This window comes from Lycium barbarum, chromosome 7 (assembly GCF_019175385.1).
Source record: "Lycium barbarum isolate Lr01 chromosome 7, ASM1917538v2, whole genome shotgun sequence".
NCBI lineage: Eukaryota > Viridiplantae > Streptophyta > Magnoliopsida > Solanales > Solanaceae > Lycium > Lycium barbarum.
The window spans coordinates 47994258-48010501 of record NC_083343.1 but is presented as its reverse complement, the minus strand read 5'-3'; the positions used below and the strand labels follow the sequence as shown (position 1 = coordinate 48010501).

General features: G+C 31.3%; 1 protein-coding gene across 1 annotated transcript; it reads left to right on the top strand.

Annotated features, from left to right (window-relative positions):
- Positions 1–8275: 8275 nt before the first annotated feature.
- Positions 8276–10679, top strand: LOC132602266 (protein SPEAR3-like). Its single transcript, XM_060315202.1, has 5 exons — positions 8276–9052; positions 9143–9247; positions 9820–9890; positions 10186–10270; positions 10381–10679. Exons 1-5 carry the CDS (start codon positions 8834–8836, stop codon positions 10498–10500), a joined length of 600 nt encoding a protein of 199 aa, XP_060171185.1. The 5' UTR covers positions 8276–8833; the 3' UTR covers positions 10501–10679.
- The last annotated feature ends 5565 nt before the right edge of the window (positions 10680–16244 follow it).

The following is a 16244-nucleotide window of genomic DNA, read 5'->3' as shown; positions in this document are numbered from 1 at the left end:
TCAGTTGTGTGAAATTAAAAAATTTCATAGAATAGGAGAGACAAAACACTCTCGTGATGCCAAGTGTAAGCACTAGAAATTTTCAATTTAAAAATACAAAATATAAGAAAAAAATTGCAAAACAAGGAGTAGTTGAATTTAAATTTAAAAACGTGTGAAAACCAACAATGTAACCAACAAAATCAGGATTATTTAATTTTAAATAAATAAATATTGAGAGTAGGGTATATTTTCTTAGAAACCATCAAATTTAAGTTTTTACGAAAAGTTGAAAATTATTTCAAAACAGAAAACTGCCACTAATAACAACACTGCCAAGTTTGGTTCACGGATAACAATTTTATCTTCAAAATCATGGTTTTGAATTTAGATTGTTACATGTAGTCGTCTTTTTAATTATTGTTATTTATTTGAGCCGATGGTCTTTCGAAAACAGCCGTCCTACCTTGGTAGGAGTAAGGTCTGCGTACACTCTACCCTCCCCAGACCCCACGTTGTGGAATTTCACTGGGTTGTTGTTGTTGTTGTTATTACTTTTTTAACACTGCAAATCGTTAATTTGATATTAGTTTTTGAAATTTCATTTCTATAATATATATATATATATATATATATATATATATATATATATATATATATATATAACGAGTACTCCTATATATGGAACAGGGATGACGTGGAAAACTCAATTGATAATAATTTAAATTAATTCTGATTAAAAAATAAGAATTTCCACAAAATAAGGAATCAATTTCCCACTTCAACAGAATCTTATCTTATGCAAACGTATAGGCAGAGGCGGATCCAGTATTTACAGGTTTCGGGTGCCACTCTACTGTGAAAGTAGATGTATTGCAATTTACATGGTCCAAATAGAATAAAACATTTGATCGGTTGGATCAACTATGGCTTGTAGTTCTAGTTGTTTGTCTTTTCGATTTACATAGGCAAATATTATTCCAAGTATTATATAGAACTAACTCAAGTTTACAAGCATAATTACTCCTCCTCGTACATAAAGAAGATTTCTTTTCTAAATCAGCGTGAACCAAGTCTACCCTTTCTTTTTTGTATTTTGTTAAATCATTTAATAAAAATAAAACAACATGTAAAACTAAATATAAAAACAAAATGGAAGAGAAGCTGGGCAGTAAGCCAGTAACAGAATCTATGTATACTAAATGTTTTAAAAATTGTAGCAGCAGGGATTGAACTCAGGCCGTTGGGGTGGCTAACCAGGCGATTAGCCACAGGCACCACAGACTCCCTTTGTTCTCCGGGTGGCACAAGTAATATCTATAAGATTTATTATACATATATACATATATATACAAAGTTTTCACCTAGGAGTTTGGGTGGCGTGGCACTCCCACTGTCCTACATAGATCCGCCCCTGCGTATAGGAGTAGTTTCGATTTTGTAAAGCAGTTTCATACAGAGTTTCTAGGTTGAGGAAAAAGTATCTTTCAGGGGTGGACATCTTTGAAGAGATACCAGTATGCTTGCTTATTGTGCAACTGTTGTCTTTGTATGAGTAAATGTTTTCACACTGCCACATTATTTGATCCTTAAGTGCCAATTTGCAGATTAGTTCTAAGGTCAATTGCTTGACATGTATTTCTGATTATTTGCCCAACGAGGGCATTTCTTTACCCTTTTTAGTGGAATACTTATTTAAGGTTAAACTTAATATCTGACATGTATTTCTTCTTCACATTCTCTGACAAGATAAGTTCAAGATTATTTGATTAATACCATGAACTGGTATGAAAATTATGAAGGGAAACGCATGAACTGACATGGCACCATTGGTTAGTTTCAGCAAGATTCTGAGTGCATTCATGGTTCGGCTATATTTATGCAAAGAGAAGGGAGAAAAACAAATATGATGACGTTGGCAATATTGGTACATGGGAAACCATTTTCAAGTCTACTATTAATGCATACAGTGTAAGCCCCTTACCATTTTTTCCTCCATTTTACATACTTATTCCACTCTTAATTTGATCCTGACTAAGCATATTTAACCTTCAAAATAAAATTTATGCTTTAATTTAATCTCTTCATATAGAAAATATGTTATATGTAGATGAGTTTGTTATTGTGCAAGTAAAACTCAAGCACTGTATGTTGGAAACTATGAAAGTGAAACTCAAGGACCGTGAACTAAAAATTCAAAACTATGCAAGTGAAGCTCAGAACAGCGTCACATCAAAAAGAAGTGTAATAAGAACGCAAGTTGTGAAGCATTTAAAACATGTAGTTGGTGAACCAGATCTTAACTTTGTGGGTTCAACATTCTACCACAACTTATTAAATTTATTGAGTTTGAAATTAATTACTTTTACTTATTTGATAATTTTAAAATAATTATACAGAATTCCAAAATTTTAGTAACTTCTTTGATTTTAATTTTTTTGATTTTCTATAAGCATATGGGCAATGGTCGTATTACAAAAAGGAAGTTACAAAATTATTTCATTTATCTATTACATTCAGGTCGTCTAAACTCAAGAAAGTAGAACTTTTCGATGTAATTATTTTGATTTTGTTCATTTGTTTGTTTATTCGATTAAGTAAATAAGATAAATATTCACTTTCCTCTTAAAAAAATTAATTAGTCAAGTTAGCAATTTTTAAATGCTAACTTTTGTTATAATTTTTCAATATTATTAATTAAACTAATGCTCATATTATTTTGATCTTTTGGTTTATCATCATTGGTGTCGTGTTGCCCATTGCAATCAAATTGTTAGAAAGGTTCCATTATATGCTTCTTCGTTTATCATATTTTTAGTTTCCTTTCACAAACACAGATTCTGCATTTGGGGAACACAAGAGATTAGTTATTTTTATTTATTTTCAATCACTAATTGTTGGAGGCTCGTGTTAAGCCCGGGCCCAAACTCAAAATAAAAAATATAACATAATTTTTATCAAATAAGTATAATTTGTCTCACATTTTTCTACTACATAATTTTATTTTTACTTTCCACCCCGTGTCTGGTACCCGCATTGGAGTCCGACTATATCCAGATTCGCGCCGCATAGAGCCCCATTCGGGGGGGGGGGGGGGGGGAGGGGAGCGCTCCCTACCAAGAATTGTCCATACCCAAGGCTGGAACCGAAACCTCTGGGTAAGGGAGGAGCAACCCCATCCCCTGCGCCACATCCTTTGGTGGTTACTACATATTTAGTTTAGTGTAATTGCATGTTAACCATATCTTCTCGATAAGTTTTCATATTTATTAAATTTTATACGTCATATAGTTGAATATTTAAATTTTATACGTCATATAGTTGAATATTTTCTTTAAAAAAATATTTATGAGGAAGTAAGTTTGATAGGAAATTTAGCAAATACTAAAAGGACGCAAGTGATTCGATATTCTATAAACTAAGATAAAGTATGATAATTACAACTTGGAAAAGATCGTAAATTAAAAAATATTTTCATATTTTTATGAATTTGTGAGCATGCGATTTTTATTTATAGATAGAAATAGCTTGCTTTTGATATTTATTAATTTTTCACTCATTATTTTATGTGTCAAACGCTAGTCAAATGTGATATTTAACCTTAGTTTTAGAGAAAATTCAATAAATAACGTAAATTCGTAAAAAAGAACCAGATGAATATCTCAATAAGTGGAAAGAAGAGATTCTTAAAAAAGTTGTGCAATAAACCAATTATAAAAATTCATGTGGAGTGGTAATAAAAAATTGAAGGAGAGCAAAAAATGAAAAATGAAAATATGCAAGGAAAAGTGAATTGGAGAAGCCACATGTAAGCATCTTATTAGAATTGTGAGGATGTGAAGACTACAAAGTATGTTTGATTGATCTCAAATGTGATCTTTAACCTTAATTTTAGATGAAATTCAATAAATAACCTAAATTCATAAAAAAGAACCATAGGAATATCTCAATAAGTGGAAAAATAGATTCTTAAAAAAGTTGTGCAACAAACCAACTATAAAAATCCACATGGAGTGGTACTAAGAAAATGAAGGAGTGCAAAAAATGAAAAATGAAAATATGCAAGAAAAAAACAATTGGAGAAGCCACATGTAAGCATCTTATTAGAGTTGTGAGGAATATGTGAGAACTCCAAATAAGTTCCGATTGGATTGGATATTTTAAGTTCTGTTTCAGATTATTCGGTTTGAATATTTTGAATTTTCGGATTTGACTCTTGAGACTTAAGGCAAACTTATTAGGAACGAAATTCATGTGTTAGTTCCACAGAGGTAAATCTAAATCTTAATTGCTCAGTAAAAGAAGCCTTCTAGTTCAAATTAGGATTAACAAATTCAAGTCATGTCCAACATAGTAAATCCATACAAAATAAAAGCATTCTGGAAAAGTGGAAATGAATAAAATAAAATCTAAGTAGTCATCTGGAAAAATAACAAAGAATTCTGCCGTGGGTGACACTAACGTGAGTCTTTTGAGACTTAAGAAGTTAGAAAATCCTATATTATATTTGATTTAGTAGAGAATTGTAAATTGGATTTAATATTTTAATGGGTAGGGCCTTAGGTACTAATCTATTGGACCTTTAGAAACTAGACTTATTAGTACTGGGCACATATGATATAGGTAGGACTAGATAAAAGGTATAAAAATTTCGGATTTTCAGATATCCAAAAATCCATATTACTAAATCCATATCCAATCCGAAATCTATAATCCAAATATATAAAAAGTTCGGATTTTGATTTGGATTTCGGGTTGGCCCAAACTGTGCCCACCCCTAGTATGTATGACTGATTTCAATTATTTAGATATTTTATAATAATTATGGGTAATATGGTTAAATTATCATTTTATTTATTACTCTTTAAGGAGTGTGTCAATTCAAACATGAACAAGTAAAAATAGACAGAGGGAATATCAATGTAACATGTCCCTTGGTTATACAAAAGTTCACTTATCTAAATAAGGGTAAATTAGAAAAGGACAATTTTTTAAAAAAAATAATAAATTCCGTATTGATTATATAAAAATATATAATATGGACCGGAGGAATAACTCAATAAGTATCAAGAAGAGATTCTTAAAAACGTTATGCAACAAACCAAATTATTAAAATTCATGTGGAGTGATATTAAAAAATTGAAGGAGAGCAAAAAATGCAAAAAAAAAAAAAAAAAAAACAAGGAAAAGTTAATTGGAAAAGCCACATGTAAACACCTTATTGGAGTTGTGAGGATGTGAGGACTACAAAATTCACTATCCTCTCTTATATATAGTTATAATGTTACATTTTAGGAACATTAGTTTCATAAATGAATGGAAGATGATATTTTTATTTCATGCAAAAACTATACAATAACAACATTAATAGTCTAATCATACAAGAGGAATCTGAGGAGGGTGGTGTGTACGCAAATATTACCCTGCTTGTGAAAACAGGAAAGCTGTTTCCAAGTGATCATATGACTAGTTTTTTTATTCATATCATGAACTTTTTATTGGGTATATTATGTAAAGAAGTAAGTTGACAGTTGTAGAAATATGTTTAAGCAATTTTATTTAAACTGCTCAAGAAAATAATATTATAATTTGCTATAATTAATTTTTGTTTAATACTGATCGCGTGTCATGCGGGTACGAATACTCGTGAAAGAGAATATGACGCTTTTAGGTATTTGTTTTGTTGTAACTGTAATTGCTAGAGTTCACATGTTTGTTTTACAAATCAGATGACCACATATGATTATGCGCGTAACAGCTTGATTAGATTATGGTTCTTCATGGCAATCCACACCTATAAAATTCTTCAGCGTTACTTCCACGGTTTTATTTTAAGTATTTGACACACCCATTAAGTGAATTATTTTACTAAAGAACTCTTTAATATACTTATAGGAAAATGTAAAAAAGTTTTGAAAGATTTCACAGAAATTTATTAAACAATTATTAGATATGGAAAATTTTGTAAAAAAAAAAAATACTTTTTTTGATTTATTAAAAAATTACTTATTTTTAAATAAATTACATAGACTTTAAAAGGGAATGAAGGAAGTCATAATTTGTTTCTTTACCAGTAAATTTACCACAGATTTGATTTAGATTCTGTAGTGGTTCCATGAATTGTGGAAAAACAATGTATTGTTCACATTAATTACAATTCTCAGCTGTGAGTACGGTTGTATTGTTATCTTATATTCATATACATTTCAAGATCTGATTCTAATTAAATTATTCCTTCTCCTTTCCTTACATAAGCCTCATCAGTTTCAAAGAAAAAAAAAATACTAGTTCTTTTAACATAAATAAACCCCAGCTGTGGAATTTAAAATCCTTCCATGTTTGCTTCACGTAATTGGTTATAAGGTCAAAAAAGTTCATTTATCCTACAAGACAATCCCTATGAAATAAAGATTTCAAGGATCTATAATTAATTGTCATATGGTCTGACAATTCTGTATTCCTTTAAATTTTTTCTTTACCTTGGTCATTACTCCATTTCTGAAAAGCTTGGAAATTTACACTAGAAATCTTGTCGATAACTGTCTAGATAACACAATTTCCAATCCACATAGATGGAAGGAAATCTTCACTAATGAGAATCAAACATGATCATTGACAATACTAATTAAATAGCATTTGCATCTCGCCTTCAACATCTAGAAAACAAAGTTCATTATATTTGTTCCAGCTTATAAAAATAAACAGAATTATCAGCTACTATATTACTTAATGGAATATATAAATTCTAGCGCATAATGGGTATTCTAGAAATAGGGTAAAATTTCTATTTCCAAAGACAAATATATTATCATCCAAAAATAACAAAGTTATAATTGATACAAAAGGTTCAAGGCAAAGCAGGCGAACACAATATTACAAATTACTAGGGATGTCAATGTTACGAAGTCAAATTTGAAAAGAGGTAAGAAAAAATTAATAAAGGTACTAGGTCAAACTTTTCTACAATTGTCATTCGTTATAACAATATTTCACTATAACGATCTGATTTTCTTCGAAACTGATTTTTCATGTTATATTTTACTTCTCTATAACAACATTCTACCTATAACAGCAGTGACATTCATTATAACGTACTCTTTGTAAAATCACCTCTCTATAACAGCCATATTCAAATATTGTGTAATAATATTTTGTAAAAAATATATTATGTATAAAAATAAAATATTAAAATATTTAAGGTAATCATCATTAATATCACGCACATAGTAAATTTCAAGTACTAATATCTAAAAGGAAAAAAAAAAATTCTCATAGAAATCTGATTTAGTCTTGAAAATTTTCAAAATCACCTATTTCCTATCTACCGATTATAGAATAAGAGATTGAAATTTAGGAAACAATCTGCAATTATAGAATTCTTACGTCAAACTTGAAATATTTAAATTCTCTATTAATTTTAAATGCTTATGTTCCTTAAATTTTAATTCTTTATCGGTATGGTACAACTAATTATAGATTTATTAGTAATTTATTAGTCTTTTCAATTTTTAATTATTGAGATATGAAAATCAATCGAGATTTTAAAATTAACAAATATATGGCTTTCATTTATAACATAAAAAGTAGATAAAAATAATTGTTTGCGTATCTTTTTATAACAGCTAAATGAGATCTAAACATCAAATATCAATGTATACATAACAATATCTCACTCTAATAGCCATAAAATTTTCCGATAAATACTCCCATTGTAGAGGGGTTTGACCGTAAAAGGAAAAGAAATGAAGGACGTAGGGGTTGGTGAGAAGAAACGTGGAATCGAAGTGCGTAAGGGAAAAAAATGATCTGGTATATATAATTGCATTAAATAAATGAGTTTATGACGAGAGGGACAATCACCATAAGTCCATGACTAGGACACCAAAAAAAAAAAAAAAAAAAAAGGCAAAGGTGCAAATATATTTCTCAACTTTGCGATTTAGAGTAAGTATACCTCTCGTTATAAAAGTGGTGTATATATATTCATGCCGTTACAAAATGATGCAAATATACCCTTTTAGCTTATGGGATATTTTTAAAAATCATTAGGTAGTTTTTTAATTAAAAAAAATGCCACGTTACATTAAGAAAAAGTCTACCCATTTTTTTTTTGAGTAGTCATACTTTCTAAAGCCACATAGTAATTGTTTTTCCTGGTTCGGGTCTGGTTCGTTTAAAAAAATGGACAGACTTTTTTTTTTAAAGTCACCGAGATATTTTTTTAAATGAACCATACCCGACACACCAGAAAAAAATTACCATGTGGCTTTAGACGAATATGTCTACAAAAAAAAAAGGTAGACTTTTTTTAAAGTCACATGACAGTATTTTAATTAAAAAACAACCTAATGATATTTTAAATAAAATCCCATCAGCGAAAAGGGTATATTTGCACCATTTTGTAACATCAGGGGTATATTTGCATCATTTTGTAACGGCAGGAGTATATATATACCATTTTTGTAACGAGAAGCATATCTGTGCTAAATCGCAAAATTAAGAAGTATATTTGCAGCTTTGCCAAAAAAAAAAAAAAGAATAATAGAGGCAATTTGTGGAAGTTCACAGAAAAATGAGAGCTAGCCATAGGAAAAAGCAAAGAGTAAATTAAAGGACATAAAATCCAAGCAAGTATATACAATGAAATGAATCTCATAAATCTAAATACAATCTGATCCAGCTGTGCAATAATTATAATACGAAACTTGCAAAGTGTTGACAGCATAAAAACCCCTTTTGAAGATCTCCTTTCTCTGCAGATACCCTTCCATTCTACTACAAGAAATCAAAGCTTTGACAGAAGTTGAGCAAATTCTTCTGATTATTGTGGAGTTTCTTTCTTAGTAAGAGAGAGATGGGCAGTGGTTATTTTGGGGAGCCAAACCTAGGAAATGAAAGATCATATTCATCATCATCATCAAGAAAAAGCAAGAAGAATAATTCTGACAAACCTAAGCAGCCACAAAGAGGTCTTGGTGTTGCTCAACTAGAGAAGATTAGATTGCATACTCAAATGGGTTGCACTTATAATCTTCCTTCTCTTCACAATTCTTATGCCACCAAATTCAACCAGGTTCGTTAGAGTCAGTTATATAAATCTTCTCCATCCATCTATTTTCGTTGATATTGATTGGTTTGTTTCTTCCTCAACTTGTATATACAGGAGGATATCATGAGACTACAAACACCATATTCATCAACTCCATCAATTTCATATTCATCATCCTCATCTTCATCTTATGGTTTTCCAGCCCAACAAAGCATTACGGTACCAACTTATTCTTCCATTATTCAATGAATATGATGCTGGATGAACTATATTATTGTGATCTCCTACTTTCTTTAGGATTCCAATATTATGGGAAAGTGTCTCAAAGCTACATATATATATATATATATATATATATATATATATATATATATATATATATACACACACACATACACATACATAAAAACACACATAGGTTTAGTTTCTTTCTTTTCAGAGAAAATTGTGTTTTTTTTCCTCGTGTTATTTTAATCATTTTAATTCATCAAATGACTTTCTAAATAAATTAGACACACCTTTAGAATTCTTCATATTTGAGTGAGTATCTTGCATGCAAAAAGATGAGTATCTTGATTTCCCACAAATTGATGATGATAGGATAAACTATTCACCAACATTGAGGTCTAATATTCTTGATGAATTGGATACTAATTTTGAACTTGAAATTGATGCATGAGCTGATATATGTTTATGTTATTTTGGGGATTATGTGTGCACTTACACAATTTTCTCCTTCTCCATTGGAGTTGTGTGATAACGAGGTGTATCAAATTTTGCTGTGATTTCAGATGAGATTGGGTGATATCGAAAGAGCAAATATTAGATATGGAGATTCCCAGCCACCTTCTACTGCAGCTAGGTGAGTACTATTTATTTTCCTACTTCAAAGTAAATTTGCTGTTCCGGACAACTTTTGTGAAAAGTTTATCAATGATAAACATGCTCAAAATCTTTCTTAATTAAAACTTTCTGAAAAAGCTTAAACAGATATGTTTTGCGGAAAAGATTCTTCGATTCTTTTTTTTTCAGGAACAAATTATTTCACAAGGAAAGATTTCAGTGAACAGCTTAAATTATTCTACCTCGAATATTTCATTAGGATAGTTAGCATACCTTTGCTAATATTTCTTTCTTACCTTTATCATCACATTCAGTACTTGGTATCCAAGCGCAGTGTGTGAGCCTCAGCATTATGCTCAGCCAAACATGACTAGATATCTGCTTAACCTACCAATAGAGGTATTTTGTTGCATTTCTCAACAAATTAAAGTAAGTTGGAGTTTGCAAGTTCTTGTTAAATCATAATCATATAGTTTATTGATTCAAAAATTTGGGGAAATGAACTACAGGACTCAATGGAGAAGAGGAGAAAGAAGGAGAGAAGTGACTCAACTGGCTCAAGTAGTCATAATATTGAATCAAATGGCAACCATGATGAATTAGATTTGGAGCTGAGGCTTTCACTTTGATCTAACAATGTTCCTCAACAACTCAGTGTATGGATTTGCGATATCGATCATCATATTATAAGCATATAACTTTCAAGATTTAGAGCAACAATTGGCTTTATCTTAACAAGATGTAAAAGTTTAAGCAATTTATGGGAATTTGTTAGTCTCTTCTGAAATAATTGAAGGACCGAGTTGACTTTTCGTCAAACAGTGAGAAAAAATGTTCTTGCACTTGCCTACTGTTCCAGTTAAAGGAAGGATCTATTACTGAAGATGACATTTCATTAGGGTATATATATAGATGCCTGTGCTACTGTTCCAGTTAAAGGAAGGATCTATTACTGAAGATGACATTTCATTAGGGTATGTCTATAGAGAGAGCATACATTAAACAATGGTTTTCTATCTTATTTCTTTTACTATCTTTTTTCTATTTTCTTTTTCCTTTCATATACCATGAGCCCGTTTGGATTAGCTGAAAAAAAGTGATTTTTAAGCATAAGTTCTTAAAGCATTTTTTAAGTGCTGAAAGTTATTTTATAAATAAGCAGTTACGTGTTTGGATAAAAGTGCTTAAAGGGTTTTTAGAAGTACGGGTAATGTTGGAATTAATAGAAAATATAAGGGATAAAAGGGTAAAATTGTTGGTCAAACCAAAATGGCATTTAAGTCAAAAAAAACATAAGTTAGGGTTGAGCAACTTCTTGGTTTTTGACTTATTTTAAACATTTTTTAATTTAATTTAAGCTGTTTTTTATTTTTGTCAAACACCTAAATAAGTTAAAAATGACTTATAAATGACCAACTTATAAGCAAAATTCAAACGGGCTCTATATCATATTACTATTCATGATGTTGAAATGCTTCTATTCTCGTGAAAAAGAAATTAAAAAAAAAAAAAAAACTATTCTTGAGTAGTTTTCAACTTTACAAAAGAAGAAGAATAGAGAACACAAAAATGAGCTTGATAAACATAAAAATGAGCTTGATAAAATATATAATTGGTGCAATGTGAACGTCAAATGTTTTCCCATGAGGTAAAAAGGGGATCGGCTCACCTCCGGTAGGTGATCTGTCCAGTTCCTCCAATGCCAGTTTAAATGAATTACACGTGTCCTCTCATTTATCTAATGGCCCAGAATCATTTTGTTAACCAATTGGTATTAACTATAGTTACCAACAGTTCTCTCACTTCCGCTTTTCCTTTGTTGACTGCAAGCACTGCCTATTCAATCTTTAAATCTCCAAAAAGTAGAAGAAGATGCAGATTCCTATCACAAAATCACTCCTATCACTATCTCTTTACCACTATGTTCACGCCACAAAAAAAAAAACAAAGAAACAAACAAACTTCATCCCAAGTCTCTCACTAAGAAGAGAACAAAATAAAAACGATGCACTGAAAAAATTTCAAAAATCCAAGCAATGAGACTGCATTCGGTTTCTTTAAAGCGCGGTTTTGATGGCAATAGTGATGGACAAGGCTTTATCGTCTTCTTCTGGACAGAAAGCTTTTCAATGGCCAACTGAAGGACCTAGAGAGGGCATGAAATTGGGAAGAACGAAAAAGGGGCTGATGCACAGCTGCAAATTTTGGGCTTTTCTTATGAGATAAACTATCTTTTTTTCTTGGGTTTTCTTTGTATGTTGTTCTGTATTTATTATTGTAATCTTCAATTGAGACCAGTCTCTCCGTTTCAGATTTTCCCTTTTGAGATTCTCCCTATTTGTTCATGTTTATGATAAAAGTTTCAATAATAAAATTTCTGTGAAACTGTATTGTTCCAGTTATTTGGTTTACACAAGTATATATTTTTGCATTCTTTGCTCTGTTTTCTTGAGAAATATTGGAAGCAATGGCGTTTCCTGTTGTGGCAATGGAAGGAAAGCCGGAAGAGAGGAGAGAGAACTGTTGGTAACCATAGTTAAATCAATTGGTTAACAAAATAATTCTGGGCCCTTAGATAAATAAGAGGACACGTATAATTCATTTAAATTGGCACCGGAGGAGCTGGACGGATCACCTACTGGAGGCGAGCCAAATCCGGTAAAAAGGGGAACATTCTTTGCGCATTTCCTATTGTTTTGTATCTATGTTGGTGGACCTTTTCGGAGTTCTGATGGTAAAAAAGTACGAACGGTGTTTATTCACTAAGTTATTTTCTTGGATGATCACTCCAATTAGTTATTCAACTGGATCTTAACACAAAATTTTAATAAAGTATACTCCTTTGTTTCAATTTATGTGAACCTTTTCGAAGTATAAGGGTCAAATTTTATAAATTTGATCGTAAATTTTGACATATATTTTTTAAGTTTATAAACATAAAATTTATATATTTAGAAACTACGTAAAAAGTACTATAAATCATGATAATTTATAATTCAAATAGTTTTTTAAAAAATGTAAGAAAAAAATGATCAAAGAATCACCTCGTAAACTCCCTAAATAATAATAAATTCACATAAATTGAAACAGAGAGAATAGTACGTTACAGTTATATATACTAGCCATTAGTATAGTTAAATTTGATAAATACTAGGCTTTGGACCTACGGGCTGCCTTTTACTAGGCTTTGAACCAAATCCATTGACGGAAACAATCTCTTTAACACCATTAACTGTTACGATCTATTTTTGCTAGTCGCAACCGGCAACCTAACAGGTAATTACTACGGGTGTACAAAGTAAACCGATAAACAGCACTAAACTGATAAATCAAGTCAAATCGAGAAAAAAATTCGACTAGTGATTTGGTTTGACTTGGTTTGGTGTTAGAAAAAAAACCCGACCATAATTGGTTTGGTTTTGTTTTAGCTAAAAAAAAGTCAAACCGAACCAAACCAACCTGACATTTCATATATTTAATTTTTAAAATATTTTATACATAAAAATATTTATTTGTAATGTAATTTATAAATATTTCTTAATTTTTTTCATAATTTTTCATCTATTATCATATTATTCAAGCTTGAACTTAGGATTTTGAATGTGAATAAGTTTTATATCCTATGAATGTTAGTAACTCATATAAAGTCCAAACCAAAACCAACTCAACACTAATACTAACAAAAGAATTTCAATTTACCCATAGAAATGACAATAATGTCGGATATCTATTCTTTAGTTTTGCATAATTGGTTTAGAGAGTGAAAATATAGAACTTAAGTTTTTTTTCTTGTCATGTAATTAATACTTATTAGCCATACTTATTTTAGCATGACTTAGTATTTTTAGATTATGGTCATTTTCTTTATGGCTTATTAATTAGCAATATTTATTTTAACCGATTTTATTATCTTTTGTTGAATATTTTAATACAATGTCATCACTCTTCTCACATTTTGTGTTATTTTCTTATGAAACGCCTTAATTACATAGTTGTATCTTACTAGGACTAAAGAAATATTTGACGTAAAAGTTATATGTTTTGTATCAAGATTATTCCGAAAAAAAAACCCGAATAACCCGAGAAAATCGAATAACCCGAGAAAACCCGAGGTTGAAAAACCCGAATTTTATTGGTTTGGTTTGGTGTATAAATTTAAAAACCCGACACAATTGATTTGGTTTGGTGTTTAAGAAATCCGAACCAACCCGGTCCATGTACACCCCAGTAATTACCCAACCTTAGATGAATCATTACTGATAAACCAATTAAGATAATGCATAATCCGAAATAGGTCCAAAACATAGATAATAAAGAAATCTCAGAAGTCTCAAATACCACAAGAGGTCTAAATGAATCAGCATCCACTTTTACATAGTCAATGAACATATAAATAGACTCTGAATACAAATGTCATGGGTCAAGTTCCCAAAATAAAACATAAAAGAAAAATAACATTAGCGGACCACCAATAGACTGTGGTTGGCTGGGACACCACCTCAAACTGAGATCAGATAAGTCTACCAGTACCACAAGTAAAATAAAGTCTTCAAAATAAGCGTGAAAGAAATAACGATACTGTAAAAAGTGTAAATAACCATAGCAGGTGACATAGTTCAATGGATATTATTAAAGCAACAATAAATCTTATAAGCGTGCTAGACCCTCGTGTGGACACCAACTCATGGGCCCTACTCAAATAGTTCTAGGTCAAAGTCATAGGTCTTTTGCAAATGAATTGCTAGACCGGCTCTTATAGGCTCTCGTCTGTAAAATAACTAGACCAAATTATTTTCATGAGAAAAGATTTCAGTGAACTATCTTAACTGATTCTACCTCAAATATTTCATTAGGACAGTTACTATACTTTTGGCAATGTATTTTTACCTTTATCATCACATTCAATGCTTGGCATCTTGGCACAGTGTATGAACCTCAACATTCTGCTTAGCCAAACTTGACTAGATATCTACTTAACCTACAAATAGAGGTAAGTTTGTTGCATGTTTCGACAGATTAATTAATAAGGTGAAGTGAAATTTGCAAGTTCTTGTAATGTCATAGATAAATTTACAACCCAATGTTGGTCGGACATTTGGTTTGTAAAAGCCCAACTCCCTTTATTTTTATTAATTTTAATCCAATTTGTGTATATTTGAAAATTTTCTTCCGGCCCTTGTCAAAACCCATTTCTTCTCTTATTTTCACGATCGCCTCTTTCTTCTGTCTCTGTTTCGTCGCTCTAGTTTCCTCTCTACCATGGAGATCACAAAAAATTCACATAAAACATACAGATCCACTTTTTTTTCTTCTTTTTCTGGATCACCTGCATACACCTATTTTTCACTAACATCTTTTTAACATTCAAGAATATATACACAAACTTTTCTTGAGCAACACACACCTGCACCATTAAACCACAAGATATTCACCATTAAACCTCCTTAGTTATTCCTATGCTCCATTAACACCATCTCCAAACACCATAAAACCAACCTTCATGATTAAGTCATGGGGTAATCACAATCGAGTTCCACCACCAAGAAAACCCATAAGTCAACCACCACCTCGTCCGTTCTCTATTACTAAAAGCTTCAGTCGATTTTCCTTTTGGGATTCCGAGAACTTTTTATGCTGAGCTATTGTAGAGAAGAGAGTGGCAGAGGCAGACGACTTTTGGTGGAGGTACGACGGTTAATGAAAAAAGGGTGGTGATTGACGCAGTGTTTACACGTAGGTTTTGATATTGCGTTGGATAGGAAAAGGAAGCAACTAATTGTTTTCCAGTGCAAAATTGTTTACCGCTAAAAAATGGTTTTAGAATAATCAATTAAATTTGTTGAAAACCGGTGTTAGAGACAAGTGAATCGTGATCGATCAAAACTCTACGTGTTCGTGAAGAACCCGGGAACAACTAGTAAAAGGCTCGAATGTAAATAGCAAGAAAAATCGGTAAACAAATTGTTAGAAAAAGGTATATATGACTTGTTGTATTCAGAGCTCAAGAGCCTAAAAGTTTCTAGGGTTACAAGAGTGAGAGATGAGATGTCCTCTTCCTTCTCATAGAAAATATATCATTTACACCAGTTCTAGAGTTTTCAATGTGCAAGCATAAGTGATGTGACGTGTCAACAATATTAACGTCCTGTCGCATAATGTTGCGTAGCTCGAGGCTAACAAACGAGCCGCGGGTTGTTGAGAGTCAAGCTAGCTGTAAGTAGAAACCCGATCCAATCGACCTCGCTACAACTGCTCCTTTACTTATTATGCCTCGATCCTCGCCTTGTATCCGAGGTCCCGAATCTTCGAAGACACCTCGGGACATTATGAATAGGGCGTCCCTGAGATGCAATAGGGACCTTTTCCTAACAGA

Bases quoted from the DNA above. Each gene is read 5' to 3' on its own strand.
- LOC132602266 (XM_060315202.1), top strand. From the start codon at position 8,834: ATGGGCAGTGGTTATTTTGGGGAGCCAAACCTAGGAAATGAAAGATCA. The intron at 9,891-10,185 runs GTGAGTACTATT...CATCACATTCAG, and splicing joins CCACCTTCTACTGCAGCTAG to TACTTGGTATCCAAGCGCAG. The intron at 10,271-10,380 runs GTATTTTGTTGC...AATGAACTACAG, and splicing joins TGCTTAACCTACCAATAGAG to GACTCAATGGAGAAGAGGAG.